The following is a 21,081-nucleotide window of genomic DNA, read 5'->3' as shown; positions in this document are numbered from 1 at the left end:
CAAACGTCCACTTGGATGGCGCAAACTTCGTTTTGTTGATGTCTGCAAGAAAATCCTTTGCGAGCTGCGCATTGATGGCCAACACTGGGAATCAATCACTTCAGACTGCTGCAAGTGGAAAGCCACCATGAATCAAGGCCTATGTCTCTTTGAGATGGAGAAGGTCAATGATGAGCTAGAAAACAGATGTCAAAGGCAGGCAAGGCAAAACAGTACTTGGCATGCCAGTGCAAGCTCAATGGAGTTTGTACGTGCGACTTGCTGGAGGACTCCTCAGCCTCTTAAGAAGCCGTGGTGGTACCTACTAATCCAGCAAAAGGTGCAATCTCCATGGTCTCCCAAGACCAACGGTGGCCCATGATGATCTTGTGAATCATGGGTAGGTGTTTGCACACCTAACAGTGCTAATATTGTGTGACATCCTTAAAAAGATCTCACAGCACCCACGTGCCATGTCACCATAGTTTAAAGGATCATACATTTAAGCTCTTTTTATCTCCCCAAACCACCAAGGCTGGAAACGTTCATGGAAAAAGCTGAGATTTTTGCACAACATGACTCCATCAGCAGCTTTTAATACACCCCCACTCTCCTGAACCTGAAGTTGGCTTGTGTACACTATCTTTTTCTGCAAAAATGTGAGAAAGGCTGTCTGTGCCAGAGAGAGAACCAGGATCGTTCCTGAAGTTTCAAGGGTAGTGGAATAGGAATGGTCTTGCTCTATTCTGGACAAGACTTAGCCTTATTAAATATGAGGCTCCATCTCAGGGGCAGCATCTCTAAGAGCACAGGGCCACAGTCCAGCGGCACTTTAAGGATGGTTTCCATAAATCATCATCAACATAACTTCCTTCAATCCCTACAACTTCCTCCGATCCTGGATCCAATCTACTCAGGGCCTATTTACCCAGGGAAGTTACCAGCTGAATTCTACCGTTATCGCTAGCTTTGTCTGCAGAGGTTATATACATCATCCCATGCAGTTCAAACAGCTCAAAACAAGTCCAGTTGGAGACTGAAGCAGGTCATGGCATGCAGAAACTTGGCTGCAACATCCTTTGGGATAAAAGATGCTCGAGAAATGCAGGACTTTGCAAAAGTCCTCTCTGCCACATCATTGGGCCCCTCCAGTAGGAAGCTAGCTACAGATGCTGTATAGCTCGACTTTCAGCCTTCTTGATTAGGGAAGAAGCGTATCTATCGACTGATCAGGATAAAACAAAACAGAAGAGCTGGAATCAATCGTCAGCTGTACAGAAATAGGGTCAAATTAAGCAAATAGCTTTCCTCTCCAGGGAACAGGGGTCTGAGCCGGAGTCGGCTCCTTGTTCGTGATGCTGCCTGTTGGAGCTGTCCGACTGCCCTCCCTCCACCCGCCCGCCCAGATCATTCTGTAAGTGACACCAGTCTAATTAATTAATGACTCCTCTGTGTCAGCTGTGGTGGCTGAGTGAGAAAGCAAAGCTGCAAAAGGAGAGGAAAAGGACAGTACGTGGCTGCTTCTAGCAGAGACCGCTGAGTGCTGCTGACAGCTCGCTGGCTATTATTCCTCATCCCTCCTGCTCCAGGCTGCAGAACAGACAGCAACCAAGAGGGAGAGGGAGAGAGAAATACACAGAGGAAATAAGATGGCGTGGGACCAGCCTTTCCAGCACCCTCCCTCCTGGCCTAGGTGCTCTGCCCTCCTTCTGACATGCTCCAGAACTGCCATGAGCCAGTTCATCGAGGTAAGAAACCTCCTCTTGGGTTCAGGGGGCTGCCTGTGGTGGAGTCATCAGGTTGCAAAGTATCCGGTTGTCTTTGCATGTTACCTAGAAAGGACCAGTGGTGAGCAGAGAATTTAAGGTGGCTCCCAGGAGTTGGAGGTTTGCTCAGAGGACGCTTGTTGCTTCCATTAGGCCAGGTAGACAGAAGCCATCTACGTACTTAAGGAGGCCCACACTCATAATTAAAGGCAGCGGAAATTAAGAGCCATTTCAGAGTTGAGTTTAGTGACTTAAGATGTAGCCCAAAGGCTTTTCTCTGGCATCTTTTAATTCACTCTCATGCATTCAAAAAAATCACACAGCTTAGGAGCAGTTGCTTTCCCCACAACTCCCTTTCTGGCTTCTCCACTGGCTTCTTTCTTCCCCAACGCCTTCACCTGGAGTTTCCCTTACCCCTCAGGCTAAGTACCGACAGTCAAAAAGCCTGAGGCTGAATTGGTTTAATCCTTGCAGTTTAGTCTAACCTGCACAGATTGAACCAATAAGCAAGCGAACAGACATTCACTTCTGATTCCAGAAATGCAGCCACATGCCTGCAGTGGCCCAGGCCAGACACCAGGGGTGCTAGAGCATGCCTGCCTGCTCAGCTGGAGCAGACAGCTTGGGCCAATGCTAGCCTGCCCACCCTACAAAGCATCCTGGGATGCTGGGGAGCCGTGAGAACTTGAATCTGGAAGGGATCTGGGACAGAAGTTCAATAAACTGATTTAAACTAAATCAGTTCAGTCTAATGCTACATCCATCCAGGTTTATCTTAGACCATTTTCAGCCGTTTTTGAAAGCAGTTTATGTGCACTGAACTTCTGTTATGCTACAGATTTGAATTGGTTTCCAATCACTTATACCGATTTATGCACAGTTTCTATCCCTAGCCTCAGTGCCCACCCCACTCCTAGTCCTTCATCCAAGCCTCTCTCCTAGGCTAGGGACAGAGGTTACACATAAACTGGGGCCACTTACCTGCTCGCAATGCCTCAGCTGCTGCCTCTGGCTGCTCCAGATGCTGCACCCAGGGGCACTGCCCCGTTGGGGTAGCCCTGCAGCAGCCAGATGCAGGATGGCTCCTCCTGAGGGACCTGCTGCTGCTACTGCTCCTGCCCGCACTGAGCCCTGCTAGCCCGGCTGCTGGGCAGTCTGAAAGAGGAGGCTGTAATCAGGCAGCTGCAGTACCCAATAACTATGCAGGCAGCAACTTCCCCAGCAGTGGCTGCAGCTCCCTGGAGGTGGGTGAGAGTAACTCAGGCAGAGTCGGCACTGGGGACTGGGGCAGGGAGATCCCTGCCTATCTCCTAATTGGTACCACCACCTTCCTCTCCCCAGGGCACCCGCCCTGTGCCAGGTGTGGGCTTGGGCTTGGGCATGGCCCCAGCAGGAGCAGGAGCTACTCAGCAGGTGCCCTCGGGTCTGGTGCCCACTGCCAAATGCCCTGCATTCTTCCCCCCTCACTCCCTCTGGTCCCTTAAAATGCACAGGGAGGGGACTGAAGGGAAGGGCCCAAAGCCCTTCTCATGGCTACGGGCAGGGAATGCAGAGAGTAGGAGCTGTGCAGCACTGGACCCTGCTTCTCTTCTTGAGGGGTGTGCGCATGCATGTGCATGCACATGTGTGTGTGTGCATACCTGACCCTAGGCTTCATGCAGCCCCGTGTGCATGAACCAGCATGGAGGTGTCTGTCCCAACAGGGAAGCAAGCCCCGGGCCTTTCTCCCTTTTCTGTCTGCAGTAGAATAGGGGCCTGAAACACTTCCTTCTTGGAGGAGCAGTGGAGGGGGTCCTCTCTGGATCAGGTCACAAAATCCTGGAGGAGTGTGGCTGGGAGGGACCTGCAAGGGTCACATCTAGCCCAGCCTCTGTCTGGGGCAGGGAGCATCCCCATCCAGACCATCCTGTACACACCCATACTCTAAACTCTACATAAGACGACCAGCAGCCCTGACACAAGGCTCCCCCGCCTCAGCTGCTCCAGCAGTGAGCGGGGAAAAAGCCAGGCAAACCCCAGTTGGGGACTGGCAGGGCAGGGTGGAGGTTTAAACCCCTCACCAATCATACTCAGCCTGCCAGGACCTGGCCACATCCATCTCCATCCCCACCCCTCCCAGGTCCGATTCCCTCCAGCCTTGTGACTGCTGTGGAAGGGAAGGCGGGGAGGATGCTCTAGCACCCCCCAGCTTCCAGCCTGAGCCACTGCAGGCATGTGGCTGCATTTCTGGAGTCAAAAGTGAATGTCTGTTCACTTGCAAATCGGTTCAATCTATGCAGCTTAGACGAACCAGCAAAGATTGAATCAGTTCAGGCTGGGGTAGGCTTGCCAACTCTCCAGAATTGCCCTGGAGCCTCCAGGAAGTAGAGATAAATCTCCAGGAGACTGCGGAGAGTCACCCGGGAGATAAATGATAGGGCATTCATTAAAATAAATATTAAATGTTGAATATGATTTATACAGTTGTCCAGCGGGTTTTGAAACTGGAATAGTCATGTGCATTGGCCTTCCTAACAAAGTCATTACATCATGTGATAAAACCTCCTGGGATAGATTCAAACAGAGTTGGCAACCCTAGGCTCTGGCTTTTTGAATATCGATACTTAGCCCTAATGTCAGCTATTCATTTTCCTCTTTGCCTTCCTCCAAAGAATACCGCCCCCCACACACACACACATAATACACACACTATGGGGTGGCAGATGCCCGCTGACCCTCATGCCTGACCTCCCCGCTAAATTCATTCCTCAGGATGCTGCTGACAGTGTCCCCAGCTGGCCAGGAGCTGACCTACACTGACTTCCCTCTCGACTGCCTGCTTTCTCGGTCACCCGAAAAAGCTGGGTCGACCCAGAAGAGAAGGACACGTGATGGAGTATCATGGCTCATTACCTTGCACTGGCTGGCCCCGGCTATAACTAATTGCAAGAAGTTCCAGAACTGGAAGTCCTGTGCTGAAGGACAGGCAAGAAATCACCGTCCCTCAGACATCTACCTAGCCCGGCAGTTTCTAGCCATTGCATTATCTTTCCAGGCAAAGTCTACACGACAGGTTTCTGCTAGAACGGCTCCATTTATCAGCAGCCTGAGACACATGTTGCTAGAAACTGCTGGCATAGATGCAGGTGTACAGTTAATACTGGCTTTCACTAGAATGGCTCATTTTGTTCCTAGGGAATCATTATACAGGAACAAGGCATAGTTTTGTCTGCACTGGTGTGCCGGGGATAATCTGGAGACTTGCAGAGCTGTACATAAAGTTCTTGAGATAAAGAGGCAGAGTCTACACAGGTGCCTGGGGGAGACAGGGGGTAGGAAGACCAGGAGAATAAGGAGGTGGGGAGCGTCTGGACAGACAGGACAGTCATATCAGTTTATTGCAAGCCACACTAAACAAATGCAGGATTTTTTTTCCCCTGTCCAAGCCTATACCCATTCAATTTTAAGCCTGAATAAAAATGTTTTAAAGCCAGTCAGCACACACGAGATGTTGAGTGTGACCTCAGTTTCTTATATCTCAAGGTAGCTTAAGTATAGGGTGCTCTGCTTTAGATTATTTGCTTATGCTTCTCCCCCCAACCTCAACTAAACTATAGGTTGTAGACCAGTCTTGGGTGGGGCTTGAACTTACTATCCCATCTCTTTTGTGAGTGTGTTAGCTAGTGGGATATGCCCTTGTTGTGGACCAGTGAACATTTAAGACAAAAAATGTGTTCATCCCCCAATGTTCAGGGAATTTTCCCAAAGGATGGGAGACTTAGATGCAAATCCCTGCTTCAAATTAGAAGCAAGGTTTTTCCCTAGGCATCTCCCAGGTGAGTGCTGGAAATACTGGCCCATGTGGGTAAAAAGAGTGCAAAGACACAGCCACCAGCACCACCCTCTTCTCTTTCTGCATGTTTGGCTTGGGTTGGGGGCAGCCCCAGAGGTAAGTTCAGAGGGCACTTCATAGATAGATTCATAGATTCATAGACGTTAGGGTTGGAAGGGACCTCAATAGATCATCGAGTCCGACCCCCTGCATAGGCAGGAAAGAATGCTGGGTCTAGATGACCCCAGCTAGATGCTTATCTAACCTCCTCTTGAATACCCCCAGGGTAGGGGAGAGCACCACCTCCCTTGGGAGCCTGTTCCAGACCTTGGCCACTCGAACTGTGAAGAAGTTCTTCCTAATGTCCAATCTAAATCTGCTCTCTGCTAGCTTGTGGCCATTATTTCTTGAACCCCAGGGGGCTCCTTGGTGAATAAAACCTCACCAATTCCCTTCTGTGCCCCCGTGATGAACTTATAGGCAGCCACAAGGTCGCCTCTCAACCTTCTCGTGCGGAGGCCGAAAAGGTCCAGGTTCTCTAGTCTCTCCTCGTAGGGCTTGGTCTGTAGGCCCTTAACCATACGAGTGGCCCTTCTCTGGACCCTCTCCAGGTTATCCGCATCCCTCTTGAAGTGCGGCGCCCAAAACTGCACGCAGTACTCCAACTGCGGTCTGACCAGCGCCCGATAGAGGGGAAGTATCACCTCCTTGGACCTATTCGTCATGCATCTGCTGATGCACGATAAAGTGCCATTGGCTTTCCTGATGGCTTCGTCACACTGCCGACTCATGTTCATCTTGGAGTCCACTAGGACTCCAAGATCCCTTTCCACTTCTGTGCCACCCAGCAGGTCATTCCCTAGGCTGTAGGTGTGCTGGACATTTTTCCTCCCTAGGTGCAGCACTTTGCATTTCTCCTTGTTGAACTGCATTCTGTTGCTTTCTGCCCATTTGTCCAACCTGTCCAGGTCTGCTTGCAGCTGTTCCCTGCCCTCCGGCGTGTCCACTTCTCCCCACAGTTTTGTGTCATCTGCAAACTTGGACAGAGTACACTTCACTCCCTCGTCCAAGTCGCTGATGAAGACATTAAAGAGTATCGGTCCAAGGACCGGGCCCTGCGGGACCCCACTGCCCACACCCTTCCAGGTCAATACCGACCCGTCCACCACCACTCTCTGGGTGCGACCCTCCAGCCAATTCGCCACCCACCGGACTGTGTAGTCATCCAAGTCACAGCCTCTTAACTTGTTCACCAGTATGGGGTGGGATACCGTATTTAACTGGGACTGGCAGGAGACAAGCTGGGAAACACCAGGCTTGTGAACCCATCCGAGCCAGAGTATCTGAGCGTGTTGGTGCCATCAGGACATCCCAGCTGTGGCAGATGTGTACATACCCTGGTGACAGAGATGGTAGCTGATATGGAATTTAAGCTCTTCAAGGGTGATGGTTTTGAGGACCTACATTTAGGATGTAGGTCTGTTTTGCAAGCAGATTCTCAAAGGAGTTTTCCCTTAAGTAAGACTTGGGTCAGACCAAGAGCAAGACACTTAAAACACCCCCCATAACCCTGTTATTGCCTGAACTTTTGCTGGTGATGCTCTGGTCCCTGCTCCATGGATCATCCATGTATTTCAGCTAGAGGCTATTTAATGTCATCTGGAGCAAGGCTGAGAAGGCTGTAACTACTAGGCCAGGCAGCCATGCTCCATCTGATCTCTATTCCCAACCCAATGGATCTCATGCAAACTAGGAGACCTTCAACAGGTGACAGGCTATCACCAAGAGACCACATGGCTAAGACACTCCTCTAATAGAGACAGGTAAGGCTTTGACCCCCCACCCCCACCCCCACCCCTCTTCAAACAGAGGGATTTGTACCTGAATCTTCCACATCAGGACCAAATCCAGAGTCTAACCCATAGGCCAAGCAATATCTTTTTCCTGCTTGGGGTCCCACTTCCAGTTGGGAGCCTCACTTCTACAACCGGCCTTGTGATCCCTGCCCGGGATCACCACCCCTAGTTTGGAACTGCTGCACCAAGCTATTATATGCTTTTATTGCATCACCATTGTAGGGAGAAAAATACCCCAGGAAATAATGAATTAGACTGAGTACACATTTAACTCATCCCTACAACTTACTATTTCCTAGAACTGGGAGGGCCCAAATCCTTTGCACCAGTGGTGCTCAACTTCAAGTGAGCGGCATGGGGCTGATCTGTGGATACTGTATATGGGGTTGGTGCATGGGGTGAGTCTGTGGGTGCAATTCAGTGCACTGTCTCAGTCCCATGTGTTTGATCTAGCGGCAGGCAGAACCTGCATGCAGGTATGATCTGGTGCACCGGGTCATGTCACCCAGCCTGCAAGGCTCCCCGCAGCTCCAGAAGTGTGACAGTCACAGCGGGAAATGTCATCATTAAATTGCTGTGGCTCCCAGAGCAGCGGGAATTAATACTGATACCCCACCCCAGGTGCCAAATTTATGGACCTGTGGGGAACCACTACACCACAGGTTGAACACCAGTGCTTTAGACTCATTATGTAACCTCTCCCCATTTAACCAGTTCCCTAAATAGCTCCTGACACACACACCATGAATGTTACAAGCCTAAAGGAGCAAGAAGTTTCCAAAGAATTATCGGACAATGAGAAAATCCTCATTCCTGTAAGAATTTACCTAACAGGAGTCTTCTGCAGCCTGTTTTGTAGTCGGGAGAAACAAAAGTCCTCGACATCCTTTAGTCAGTGCTTTTGCCCTCGCATCGGTCATAGGCTGAGGTGGCAAGACACGATGCACCACCATCTTGCTGGGAGATCCAGGTTTTGCAATTCAGGGTCACAAACAGCTTTTAACAAGTCGTGACCTGCTTTCTTTGCTATATGGCTAACTATGTATGTGGAAGGAAAGAGGGGATGGGGATTATGGGAGTCTTTTCCCCAAGCATAAAATGGTATTGTGTCAGAGAAACACTCATTTTAGAGTACTTTCATAAGCTGGCATTGCCTGGAGCCAGTTTCCTCCCCGGTTCACACCCAAGCTGTATGTAAAATAGGGTCCAACGTTGGAGAGAGACAGGTAGGAAGAATGGAAGCCATAATGACCAGTGGAAAAGATTGCATTCAATTAACAATTAAGCTTAACATTTAAATAAGAGTCTGAAGGTGGAGTTACATGTGGCATTTAGACTACTATACTAAGAGTGCTTAAACGTGAGTCTGCACTAAACGGCTGTAGCATAACGGTAACACGGTCAGAAAGGAATGGCCCAAAGAGCAATGGGCTCCAGTTGCAGCAAGGGCCGTTTAAGTTGGATATTAAGAAAATCTCTTTCGCTAGGAGGGTAGTAAAGCACTGGAGCAGGTTATCCAGAGAGGTGGTGGAGTCAACATCCTTGGAGATTTTCAAGAGCCAGCTAGACAAAAACCTGGGCAGGATGATGTAGTTGGAGATGGTCCTGCTTTGAGCAGGAGGTTGGACTAAATATGGCTTCCCGAGGTCCTTTACAACCCTCATTTTCTACAATTCAGTGCATCTGAAATCCTGCCTTCCTCTGGGATTGAAGTGGTTGCATTCATTTGGGGCTCTCAGCCCCAAATCTCCTGCAAATCAGCATTGATGATGCAAAAAAACAAAGGGGCTGTTCCTTTTTATGACTAAGACAACACAAGCTGTGATGCTGCAAGGTACTTGAGGCTTTCAAATCCCATGGGGGGAAATTTCCACCCAGGATTTCCTTATGCAAAAGCTCTCGCTTCCAGTGAAGGCAGTGTTGCAAGATTAGGTTTTAAGACTACTAGTCTCAAGGAGGAAGTTCAGCCCTTTTAACAGAGGGTCCCTGGCAAGCTGAACAGCAACAGAAAACGGCATGCTAGTTTGCATAGTAATACGGCCGTTACCATGTAAGCAAATGAGCATGAAAATATAAAGCTTTCCATATAGAAAAAGTCAGGCATTACAAGCACCTTAAGTTAACTGGGTAGAGAGACAGTCAGGAAAGCTGTGAAGTAGCTTTTCACAGAAAGGGAGAAAAAAATCCCTCAAAACTAGAACCCCAAGAAAAAGAGGTAGCCTTGAGTTGGGCAACAAAGGCCCCTCACCTCCCATCTTTATTCTCCTTGGCTATTTTTGGATGATGCCATGAGGTCCTTTTAACACAGAGAAAGGTTTGGGCAGCAGCTGAGTGAAGTCTTTTTGGGCCAATAGTTTCATTGCACCCCTTGGTATCCGGGGAGCTGATGGGCTCCAACAAATCTGTGAGCAGCAATCTGTTGAACTGCTGCAGAGCATGTGTCTGTGTGTTTAAAGACCCCTTTCCACCAGCCCTACTCCTGGCCTTTACAGCTCCTTAATCACATTCAACAGGGTCTCTTCTTCAATGCCAGCTGCCCTACAAAGGATCTTTCCGCGTCTATCAGGCCCCACTAGAGAGGACGTAATGAAATGACAGGGACAAATGACATCTTAAAGTCTAATTACTATACCCTGCTCAAAAGATGCAGGTCGAACTCTCTCTCAGCTCTTTCTCCTTCCCCCCTTGGACTGGTATTAGCTAGCTTCTCCTCCCCCCGTCCCCCTGATGGCTTTTGTCTGCCTCAAATGAATCAGCAATTAAAGAGGGCAGGTTGTTTTTTTTTCCCCCTTTGCTTTCATTTCCAAAGGGCCAGTGTCAAATCGTTCTGACCTAAAACTTGACTTGTCTCGAAGTGATTTAAGGCCCTAGAGCCGGCTAAGTGCTTTGCAGTCCAGACGGTGTGATTCCAGCAGAGGTTTCATTCCACCGCCTGCAACATCGATTCTGTCTCCTGCCTCTGCCATGTATGCAAACCTTTTGGCTCCTAGAAGAGGCTAGCAGGGAATTTTCCCAGCACAGGCTCCTTATAAAGCCCGACATGAGCACTGCTATACCACTGCCCCACTCTCAGACCCACCTTACAGGGGAAAACATTGGGTGGGTAAAGGGCAAGCTCATCACCGCGAGTCCTGTGGGCACTCTGCACTGCACTGCAAAGGAAGACAGGCCAGATGTGGCTTTAAAAATAGACCCCAGGGACCATTCCAGATGTGGCTTTAATAATATACACAGGACCATTCCAGACCCTAGCACAGGGATTCACAACCAAGGTGCTACCCCCAAAAAAGGTGTTTTGACACTCTTATTAGCTCTGTTTGGTGTGCAAAGGCCTACAGAGGATTCACAAGATAAACCAAGAGGTTTCAAAATAGGAATCCAGAATGTCAAAAACATCCTGACCCGTTGTGGTCTCTCCAAGTTCTTGGCAACAGCAGATTTGCTCTATTATTTTTCCGTAGTCAAGAAACAAGCTGGAGTTTTCCAAGGGGAGCCTTGAGTCCAAGAAGCACGAGAACCACTTTGCTCCGTGGGTACTGTCTGCCTTGCCCTACACCTGATAGGCACAGCTCAGCATTTCACCCTGCATCAACTCCATGCCACATCTCGCAGCACCCATAGGAGGCATGTCCCATGTGCTTGCTGCCACTCAGAGGGTGTGTCTATATGCGCATTTACTGTGCAGCAAGTTACTGCGCAGTAAGTGGCTTTCAGACCAGTGTCTACCTGTATAGGCATTACGGCGCAATAACACTGTGCATGCTCTGACTTGGGAGTAAAGTTACTCCCAAGTCAGAGCACACACACACAGACACAGTGTTACTGCACAGCAAGGCATCTACACATGCTTTCCTATGCAGTAATTAAGTGGGCATAAATTTGCTACCCGCATCATGCAGGTAGCAAATTTATACCAAACTTGGCATAAGTCTCCATAGTTACTATGCAGTATGGGTGTGCCCAGGTAGACACGTGCCTGTACTGCACAGTAACTTTTGGTTACTGCTCAGTAATTTTGCACGTGTAGACACACCCAGAGTGTTGTATCCTGAAAGTTGTGCGGGCCGGGAGCGGTCCAAGGCCCTCGGGGGTGCACGGCGGGCTGTGGCCAGCAGCCCTGGCACGCGAGTCGGGGAATGCAGGCCAGCGGACTAGAATTAGGTACGGGGGAAGATGCAAAACACGAGAGTACGTCGCAATGGGTTTTCGGCGACGGGAAGATAAACCTGCAGGACTCGAACCCGGGTAGAGCTCTGGATACACTCACACGAAGTTTGCTAGGCTCCGTGGAACTTGCGCGCAGGGAAGGGGTTCGTCGAGGGATCGTTCGGCGACGGGGAGAGGCCAGAGGTTGATCAGACCCCTGTAGCCTTCTTAAGGTACACGCTGGGTTCGATAGGCCCCGCAGCGCTTAGAGTTCTTCACGAGATGTGAAGTCCTCTTCCTCCAGATGGTTGTGGAGTCCTCCAACTTGGGCGGAAACCGCTCAAGCCTCTTATACGGCTAGCAAGCCAATCGCTAGCTGCCACGTGGGAATAATTTAGAACTGGCCAATAGTGGGACACAAATTTGCATGCGGGTGGCAGGAACTCCTTTGCACCGGGGTTTTCTCTTTGCAACTGAGAAATGCACCCTGCAAAGAAAGCTCCTCGTGGCAGGAAATAATTTAGCAGTGCCGAAGCGCGCGCACACAAAATCACACCCTTGGGTTGTGACAAAAGTGAGACAACCAGAGTGTGCCCCAAGCAGCACAGCTGAAACAGAGCCCAAGAGCCACACTGGGATGCCATTCAGGGCTGCTGTAATCCAGCTCTACTGCCTGACCTTGAGGCTTTGGCACGTGCTGGGCAGCAGGGAGTGAATGAGGCATGGAAAACCATTGTAAAAGGAACGCCTGCTTTCGTATGGCAGCCGAGGGTGCTTCATACACAGCATGATGCGGTGGTTAGAGCAAGGACCTTGCAAACAGCATTCCTGGGTTCTGTTCCCCAAGGAGCTCCGCCTTGAGCTCTCCAGCCCAATGAATGGGGCAACCCGATGGCCATTCAGGCATTTGAGACCAAGGAGGCTCTGAAGCTGGGACCTGCTGGTGAAGCTAAAGCAATGAGCACGCCAAATCCCAGAGTTGGGTGACCGATTCCCTTAGCTCTTAACTTAGCTGGAAGCCTCTTTCATCTTGTTGTTCTTCTACTGCATGGCCAGAAAACTAGGACACATGTTAAGGGATAGCTGCACACTCCTCACCTCACTGTCCATAACGTGCACTAAGGAAAGGGCGTTGAATTTGGCTAGACAAGAGACCCAAATGCTGTGCTACAGAGTAGCCATGTTTCTCCAATGGATCGGTCCAATTTCCCTGTCCCGGGTTTTCAGGTTACCCAGAGAGGTGGTGGGATCTCCATCCTTAGAGGTTTTTAAGACCTGGTAGACAAAGCCTTGGCTGGGATGGTGTAGTTGGGGCTGATCCTTTTTGGAGCCGGAGGTTGGACTAGATGTGACCTCCTGAGCTCCCTTCAACCCTCATTTTCTATGATTTATGCTCTCTTTGAATTCCTATATACTACCAGAGCGCTATAAAGGGGGCTTCACAAAAAGGAAAGCCCAGCCCTTATGAGCCTGTTACCCTGTTCTCCCTTGTTTATTTTACCTGTTAGGTTTCACCTCTAGGTAGAAAATCGTACGGGCGAGGGCTTATCACTTGCTATGCATGATGTACAGCACCTAGCACAAAGGGGCCTTACTAAGCCAAAGGCTCTGGGAACCACCGCAATGGAGATGATCAGCAGCATAGAATAAATGTCTCTCAATTGAAGATTGTCCAATTAGTGCAGACTTCCAGGTGTAAAACTTTTCCATATTCAAATATTCCCCACCCCACTACCTGCATCAGTTGGCCTGCTGAGATGGTGCCGGTCAGTGCGTGGTTTTAGCAAAGCCAGCTCAAGCCACTGAATTGACTTTCTCCTACACACTGTAAAGCTTGATTCCCTTTAGCAGAGTACAGCTTTCCTGAAGCTAGCTCTAGTCAACTGGGGCATTGGGTAGGAGTATCACCACTAGCTAAGGGGTGGAAGGGTGTGTGTATGCATGTGTGCGAGTACACACATGCACACGAGCAGGCAAGGTTCTTTGGGTAAATCCGATATCTTGTATTAGACCAACTAAAATGGTTGGAAAAATTCTTCTTTGCAAGCTTTCAGGTACAAACACTTCGTTTTCACATACTGGCCTCTGGCATCTATTTTATTCCATCCAGGAAGAGCACAGACCAACCGCCACCCAGTCAGCAAGGAGATCCCATTGAATCATGGCAGATATAGTCCACTTAGGGGTGTTAGCCTGAATGAATAGGGGCATTCACCCTCTGAACTGTAGTGCCTATGAGCTCAATGCTCCACTTAGGTTATCGCTGAGAGGCGACAAGCACGCTTGGCACCTCTTCTGTGAATGTCTCTGCTTCTCCCCATCAAACACCTCTGCTGTCAAGATCCCCAAGACTGCCATGGCAAAATAATAGCCTTACTCCTCCCCCTGGCCTTCTCAAACCCCAATCCAGAACCAGGTCAGAAATTATGGGCTAATTGGTAGGACTCCTAATGACTTCCCAGCTCTACTGTCTGCAGATAAACTTTCAGTTCAAATGAACTTTCATTTCTACCCAGGAAAACTTTTGCAATCTTTTCTCCAATGCCCGATTAAGGGGGTTCGTGCCCAAAAGCTTGCAATTAAAGACATTTTTTTTTTTTTTTGCAAAAAATCTTGTTGTTCTAATAAAAGATATCATATCTACTACAAGTCCAGACTGTCTGTAGAGGCATCTTAAGCTTTCTTTTACTGCTGCAGGTGCTTTAGCATGGGCATTAAAAGAGCCTAGAGCAATGGTTTTCAACCTTTTTTCATTTGAGGACCCCTACAAAATGTTGAATGGAGGTGCAGGCCCCTTTGAATTGTAAGTGTGGGTATTTGCATTCTTTTAATGAATCATCCCAAGACCCTTAGACATCAGAGGAGGGGGCTGGACCTGATGAGCTCATGAGGTCCCTTCCAGCCCTAAACTACTGTGAATCTGGGAATAGTCTGTGGACCTCCAGGGCTCTGCAGACCACAGGTTGAAAACCACTAATCTCCCAGTGTGACTCACTCATGAGTTCATGTCCTATATTCACCTCCCTCCTTTTTTGCTTCATTTGCTATAGTCTCTGTAACACACCATCCACAAGGTTCTTGGCTCAAGTTGCAGCCTCTTGTGATTTTAGCTCGAGGGGTTCCCTGGTGTTGACCCCAATATGTCACATACAAGGCGGCATCCAAGTGAAAAGTAGGACTGGCCATACATCCACCAGGCTCAGTGCCCGACGTGTCTCCGAAGAGATGAATGCAGACTGAAATCCTATCCCCTCCCCAATGGATTCCAATAGAGTCTCATTCTAGGTAGAAGCATCCTGATCTGAACATCCTCATTAGACAATAAAATGACTGAAATATGGTTTCTGTCGCCCAAAGAGTCGTGTAATTGGAGCATGGCTCCAGCTCGACTTCTCCTCCCGGGCATCTGTTACAGCTGGGTTCAACGCTAGTTCTGCGAGCTGAGAAGAGGGCACCAGGGAGGGAACTGAATACGGTGCACTTAGGACTTTCCGAGAAACTCAGTCTTTAATATCTATTTTCGGAGTCAGCCAGGTCAGACCAGGCCCTAGGTTTGTCGGGGTATGCTCTAACCTGTTAGCAACTATTCTAGCAGGTTTGGAGCAGGGTAAACCAGACAACTTGCCGTGCTGCAAGGGAGACTTCCAGCCCTCTCACTCCAGTCAGCAGCAGTAGCCTGTTACATTGCAAATCCACCAGACAACCAGAGGGGCCTGATACCTTGATGTATTCAAAACCTAAGTCCACCAGAAGGCATTGTTTTTAAACAAATACCTCTCTTTGGTATTTTCAGCTGAAAACACAACCACATAATGCAAGAGCCAAGACTTGTTTCAAGGTACTCGTTGGATCCTCTTTACCTTCATACCTGAGCATCTCATTCCTGTAATTATTCCCACAACACCCACGTGGAGTTTTGCCCTAATTGCCAGTTAATTATCCACACAAACAGGAGCATGCCCCAGAAAACTCAATGGGGTGATGGAAGGGCAGTCTGCTAAATGTGGGTACCAACCCTTGCTCTGCATTCAGCTTGAAAAGTAGGCTCATGCCTTCGGGGCGAGCGCACTGACTGCTTATTTTAAGGGGCTATTTTCCTCCTGTCGCATGCATGTGCAGACTGACATGGCTTTATAACTGAGCTTAAAAGGGAAAGGTTCATGGATGAAAATCTTGAGCAGAGATAAGGGCCTAGGGGTTTCTGAGGGATGGGGCTTTTGGCCTATGCTCTCTGCTCACTATTTCTGACTGCTGGCTCCCGACCCATCGTCCTGGCTTTTGTGACTCCTTATCTCCAACTCTCATGCATTGAATGGGGAGCTTCCTCAAAGCAGAGGATCTCACCAGGCAGCAAGGTGGTAAAGACTATGTCTATACCCGCTCCCTGCCAACAATGGACCTGCCACAGAGCAAACAAGCCTTTACCCTCTCAGTCACCAAAGACCCAAAGTTAGGTAAGGCAGACAGCTTGGGAGCAACCCGGCATAACTTGAAGAGTACTGAATGTACTCCCAACTCTTCTCCAAAGCTTTCCCCCCATGCTCAAGGCTGCTGCTGAGCTGCCCACCATGTCTAATTGCAGGGATTTCATGTGTGCAAAGGAAAAATGAGTGGACAGGCCATATTTCCTTAGCCATAATCCTAGTCGATACAAGTGTAGGACATGCTCTGCACAAATCAACTAATTTTCAAGGGTGCTACAGGGGTTTCACACAATGTTAGCATTGTTAAGTCCACACACGTCACAAGATAAACCCAGAGATTTCACAGGAATTCATAGTGTCAAAAAACACATTGACTTGTTGTAGGCCGTCTGAGTGCTTTGCAACAGAAGAACTGCTCTAGTATTTTTCTGTAGTCAAAAAATGAGTGAAAGCCAAGAGCTGACATTTTCTGAGGGCCTCAAGTCTAATGAGGGGTGGCATGAGTCTGAAAAAGTTGAAAACTATTGGGCTAAACCTTAGTTTGGACTCATGCTAAAGGCCGCCCCACTTGATCCGCCTGTAAATGGCTACCTGGTCAGGCAACTGGACGGGATGCTGGCAACATCACTCCCTTGTGTGTCATAAGCTACAGAAACCAGGATGTCTTAAATGTTGGCCATCACTAGGTGAGCGGGTGTTTGATGTGTCCTCTGCCATTGAGACCAGCCCCAGCAGATATGACAACTGACTTCAGACACAATAGTCACGGGTGCTGTTTTAACCGATTTCCAGAAGCTTTGTGCTTCAAAACCACCACTGTAGAAACCAACCTTGGAGCCAGATGGATCAAAGACCCACTCAGAGCAGCAGTCGTAAGGCAACCCAAAGTGTCCCCACTGCTGTATTTCTCTGGTGGGTAGGGTTGGTTTTTGGCTGCTTCTTCAAAAGTAGCATTAGGTCAATGTAGACCTAGTCCTTAAGGTCATTTGAGACAGAAACCGGTGTGCTCCATTGTAGGCTTGTGCAGGGTCTAGAGAGGTAACAGGCACCTGATCTCAGCTTGCTTCTCCTCTGGGTGTTTCGATGGGGTTAGATCAAGGGTGGGGGAAATGGCAGATGGGTTAGATGGAAGTAGCAAACTATGGAACTACAGCAGCTGATCGATAATTATTGCTATAAGTCCAGATTTGTTGCTTCATCCTCCATAAGCCCCAGGAAAAAGGACAAATTCAATAGCCTCAGAAGTGGAAAGTGTCATCAAATAATTCAATTTAGCCCCAGATGAGTAGAAAAAAGCTGGCTGGTTAATTCAAGTCCATGCTATAGGGGGGGCAAACTTGCAACCACCGCTTGGCTCTATCCAGTCCTGCCCTAAGAGTTCCCCTTGATGGAAATGGTGTTTTTTTTTTTCCAATTTAGGCTGAACTGGGGCCCAGAGACCTGGTAGAGGACTGGTATCAAAGTTTTCAGAGAGGGCTGGTAAGGGGAGTTGGACAACCCACCCCCGACCGCATATTTTTGCGGTGCCAGAACAGTTGTGTACAGCCTGTCCACAGCATTCAAGGATTCATACCTTCCTCCTCTCCCAACAAGATCTCTCCCAGCTGAGATCTCTGGACTTGCCCCAGCCTGGAGAGTCTGTACCAACATATCTCCTCATCCATATGGTTTTTGACATCATTATTTGGAAACCAGTGTTCCCTACTAAACTTCAAAAGAGACACTCAGCACAAAAAGATTGCCAACAGCCACCTTATCCTCTATTAGGCGTAGCATACTGTATTACAAGTACGAGGAATCAAAACTCGTAGAAGAGGTGACATATTTATTAGACCAACTAGATATTTGCAAACAAATTATTTTATTTATTTGCAAGCTTTCAGGCACGTTCACCCTTCATCAGGCATAGGAGAGAGCAGAGATTGGAAAAGTTCTCCTAGGTAGAAATGAAAATTCATATCCGTATTACAAGTAACGTGCTCCCCCCGTGCTTTCGTATAAAATGCATTTCCATAGAGCTTTTCTAATAGGGCCACCAGATGGTGCTCCTCCATTGCTCTTGATGGCTTAAAAAAAGGTAGGGAAGTCAAAAAAAGGAGTGAGTGGATGAACATGCAAACAAATGCGAGGGCGCACACATGTGGGCATGGTGTCTGCGTCTGCAGTGGAACAGTTCCTCTTTTATCTGATCCCCCTAAAAATGTATGCTGGCCACCAGTTTTCTCCCACATTTGTTACATGGTCTAATGATGGCTTTTCCTCCTGCAGCGATCTGGCTGGGTAGGAAAGCTAAGCCAGTAGCTCAGGTATGGGAAGCTTGCTAAATAAGAGACATGGCTTTTTGCCCAGGGCTCTGAACCATGGTCTTTGGAGGTCTAGTTCATGGCCAGCTGTGGCCAGTCCCTCTGCAACCCTGGGCAGGGGCACTGAATCATAGAGAAATAGGATGGGAAGGGACCTTGAGAGGTCATCCAGTCCCACCCCCTGCCTGAGGCACGCTCATCCCTATACAAATCCCTCAACTAACTTCTTAGCGACACCACAGAGGTCACTTTGGATGGGAACAAAGAAAGCACTTGAGTGGAACCGAGGTTCCTGAATACAGTATTATTGCCTGCTTAACTCTCTCCAAACCCTGGATGCAAAGACAGGGGACTCTGGGGACTGTCCAGAATTGCACCAGCTAGAGCAGCTCAGGACTTGGCTCATGCTGAAGTTGGATGGGGAGCCAGGTGCTTCTCTGTCCAAGTCCCCCGAGCCTTATGATCCATTAGGGTGAACAAACTTCACATGCAACGCCAGGATCAGGACCCTCAGAAAGCTGTTTCCCCCACTTCCCTTGAAGATAAGGTTGGAGGAGGTGGTAGCAAGGCAGGCCTTTGACATAATAGCCTGGTGATTTGAACACTGGCCTAGGAAGTGAAAGACCTGGGTTATACACTTCCATCAGCCTGAAAAGGCTTACACCTACGTTGCCCAGGGCTATGCCTGCTCATAGTGAGCTGGGGACAGACTCTACCCATCTTGTCGAAGATGCATCACTCCGCAAAGAACTCAAGGTTATGGCACCAGAAAGAGGAGGGCATTAGCTTTCTAATCTAGTGGGTGCAACACTCGCATGGGAGGGGGACGGAGGGGACGTGTAGTCAAGTCCTTTCAGGTATAAGGCAGATCAGAACCTGTGGCTTCTCCTCCTGCAGTGAGTAGACAATAGATTGCTAACTAAAGGAGTCAGACAGGGCTCTTTGGATGTATTTTAGGGCTCTCAAACCTACAAGGATACTGCGAGAGCCCTACTAGATTTTGGGCATGAGCTATGGAGCCCTGTCAAGTTGTGAGCACTTCTGGGCACGGCCAGTGGCCAACATGTAAAGCATCTTAGGGGAGTTGAATTAAACACCTGGACACCAGCACCAAGGTTAAGTTTCACACTAAGGTGCTTTAAGCCTATTTGTAAATCAAGTCCCCAGAGCTGGGAATGGCCCTGTGTCCAGCAGCTTAGGTGTTTGTGCTCGTCTTACAGGGATGTTTGCAATTCTCACGCCACTCTTCTTCTTTTCCCTCCCCACCTCCAGGCCACCACAGAACCTCCAAAAAAGAAGCCGGATCCTGTCACTTCAGAGACGGTGGTTTTCTGGGGGATGCGCCTCTGGCAGGTGGTTGGAGTCTTTGCCATCTTCGTCCTATCAGTCAGTAAGTTATCATTTTCTACCCTCCTAGCCCACCCTGGCACCATCTCACCTGCCAACCCCTGTTGACCCCATCAGACTCGGAGGGAAAACCACCACTGGGGTCAACAAAAATGGGATGGGATTCTTCCTCTGGCATTACTGAATTAGTCTTCAGTAGATTGGGATGGGATTTGGAAAGGAAACAGTTTGAGAAATCCAGGTTTGCATTGTGCCTGAAGCCAGACTAGGTCATCATAATGGCCTTGACCTTCCCTTCGACTTGGCCCTTAACCTCTTGGATGCCCTTGGGTGTCCTGACCTTCCCTTGGACATGGCTCATAACCTCTTGGATGGCTTTAGGTGTCCCGACCTTCCCTTGGACATAGCTCATAACTGCTTGGATGCCCTTGGGTGTCCTGACCTTCCCTTGGACATGGCTTATAACCTCTTGGATGGCTTTAGGTGTCCTGACCTTCCCTTATCCTCTTTGATGGCTTTGTGTCCCATATTCCTCAATCTATGCATATCCCTTTGGGGAAAGTTTGAGATTTGAAATGTAGACAGGACCTTCAATCAAAGACTTTGCTAGTTGTAGTTTCATTGGTAGACAACACTCTCAGTGGAGAAACAGCTTACATGGTAATAACTAAGTAGTTTTAATTTTGTTTTTTAAATAGCTTATTCTAGACTGGGGTCAGGAGAGTTTGCAAGCACATGAAAGACCCTCTCTGGGCCACACTTAAGGCACCCTCCTCCTTTGACAACAAACCCTTCATCGTACTCTTTGAAAGCAGTTTTTCAATCACTATATGGTGACTTCATCTAGACCACATTTCCTTAGCATCAAAAGCCTATTTCACAAGCTACCTGTCTCACATGACTTTCTAGAGTAAGGATGAATTGTATCTACTGGTTCATTCTTATCCAATAGGCCTGTTATCCTGCCAAGGCAGGTATCTAGACTAGATTGAACATGACTGGTTCTTGACAGACCCATATTGGCCTTTTTTTTTTTAAATCACCTCCTTGTTCTCAAAATGCTTACAGATTGATAGCCAAATACTTTATTCCACTATCTTTCCCAGTAACAGTTAAGCTGACTGATCTATAAATTCCCCAAGGGCTCTTCATTCCTCTTTTTTAATAGATAAGTATTATGTTAGTCCTTCTTTAGTCCTCTGCCATCCACCTTGTCTTCCAGGCAGAGTCATTAATGGTTCAGATTGCTCACAAACTACCTGAAGCAATCTAGATGACTTTTATCATGCCTCACTAGCTTGAACACAACCAGCTGATCTAACTAGTCCTTAGCCTGATCTTTCTCCATTTCAGTCCATGATCCGTAGCCCCGGTGAAAATTAAGTACCTGGTCATCTTTTTATGCACAGACTATACACAAAGGAAGCACTGAAGACTTGGGGTTTCCCT

At 48.5% G+C, this 21,081-nt stretch overlaps 1 protein-coding gene across 2 annotated transcripts in view; it reads left to right on the top strand.

The window, feature by feature from the left end:
- The first annotated feature begins 1,458 nt into the window (after nucleotides 1-1,458).
- The window catches only part of TMIE (transmembrane inner ear), a 38,477-nt gene continuing 18,854 nt past the window's right edge, over nucleotides 1,459-21,081 (top strand). The window contains exons 1-2 of one of the 2 annotated variants that reach the window (XR_003094708.1): nucleotides 1,459-1,727; nucleotides 4,497-5,208. Coding sequence is in view for 1 of the 2 variants with exons in the window: in XM_025207363.1 (XP_025063148.1) it covers nucleotides 1,629-1,727; nucleotides 19,558-19,675 (217 nt within the window). In the remaining variant the exon portion in view is untranslated. Of the gene's footprint in view, nucleotides 1,728-4,496; nucleotides 5,209-19,557; nucleotides 19,676-21,081 lie in introns of those variants that run through there. The other variant, XM_025207363.1, reaches the window with a different exon arrangement.

The sequence above is a fragment of the Alligator sinensis genome, unplaced genomic scaffold (genome assembly GCF_000455745.1).
Source record: "Alligator sinensis unplaced genomic scaffold, ASM45574v1 scaffold1298_1, whole genome shotgun sequence".
Classification (NCBI taxonomy): Eukaryota; Metazoa; Chordata; order Crocodylia; family Alligatoridae; genus Alligator; species Alligator sinensis.
The sequence above is the reverse complement of the archived record's forward strand: the minus strand, read 5'-3'. Positions and strand labels throughout refer to the sequence as shown.